Source organism: Gregarina niphandrodes, assembly GCF_000223845.1.
Source record: "Gregarina niphandrodes unplaced genomic scaffold scaffold00002, whole genome shotgun sequence".
Classification (NCBI taxonomy): domain Eukaryota; phylum Apicomplexa; class Conoidasida; order Eugregarinorida; family Gregarinidae; genus Gregarina; species Gregarina niphandrodes.
In genome coordinates this window covers 414,229-415,253 of record NW_011645774.1, presented here as the reverse complement: position 1 = coordinate 415,253, position 1,025 = coordinate 414,229, and the positions used below count along the sequence as shown (strand labels likewise).

General features: G+C 51.4%; 1 protein-coding gene across 1 annotated transcript; it reads right to left on the bottom strand.

Annotated features, from left to right (window-relative positions):
• Positions 1-279: 279 nt before the first annotated feature.
• GNI_014430 (RER1 family protein) lies at positions 280-951 on the bottom strand (the record flags this gene model as incomplete). Its single annotated transcript, XM_011130621.1, has 3 exons — positions 280-450; positions 582-681; positions 719-951. 3 exons carry the CDS (start codon positions 949-951, stop codon positions 280-282), a joined length of 504 nt encoding a protein of 167 aa, XP_011128923.1.
• Positions 952-1,025: the final 74 nt, after the last annotated feature.

Here is a 1,025-nt window from a genome sequence, read left to right as displayed (position 1 = left end):
CTCCTCCTCCTTAACGCCATGTAGAACCATTCAATTTTGCACTGTTACAAATCGCGCTTACATTCACTTAATCGGCATCTACAAAAGCGTCGCCACACACGTGTGCTACCATCCAACTCAATTCGCGTCCAACTTTGCAGCAACCCCACTAAGCAGCAAGGGGGGGGAGTCTGCATCTCCGTGTATTTCCACGTCATCTGCATCTCCACGTCCTCTGCGTATTCCTGTACGTCTGCGTCTGTACCTCTGGCTGACACTTGCAGGTCTTTCATCACAGATTTACCTACCGCCACCAATATCGCCATAATATCGAACCTTTCGGGCGGACCAGGGCATGTAGCCGTGCTGAATCATATCGCTTATCTGGTGTTTCATCGTCAAAATGAAGACGAAAATGAAGTAGAACAACAAAACCGGCCAGAATACCGGCAGGTCAAAAATTCTGGAGCACTGCAAAACAACACTGGAGACCAACCAGGGGGAGCGGACCATGCAGCGGGGGGTGGGGCAGCCTAGGGATGGGGTGGACTGGGTGCTTAATCAATACGGAAGCAGGAGGGGGGGGGGGTTAGCGGTCTTACGGTGGACATGAGCGCCAGGGATGAGGCGTACATGGACTTGCTCCAGAAGTGGAACTCGGGCAGTTTCCTTACAAAGGGTCTGAACTCTCCGTCAGCATTGCTACAAGAAGATCTGTTATAGTCTAGAGGCGGCTTACCCGACTGGTAGGATGTACTCGTCCGTTTCTGGGTCTTTCTGTGGCGTGATGAAGGCAATGAATAGATTGAGGATGAAAACCGCCAGACAGTAGGCCGAAACGTACCACCCTTCAGCCAACACGACTCGGAGAGCGAAGATGGTCACCACTGCGGCCAACGAGGCCCATCGCGACTTGGCCCATATAGTAGTTTTATCTAGATATTGATGAAAACTTTGGCGGACCTCATGCATGATTTAAAATTTGATTTCTCACTTGCGCCCGGCCGGATAGCCACTCTCCCCACCGGAAGACCAGTTCATTTGTA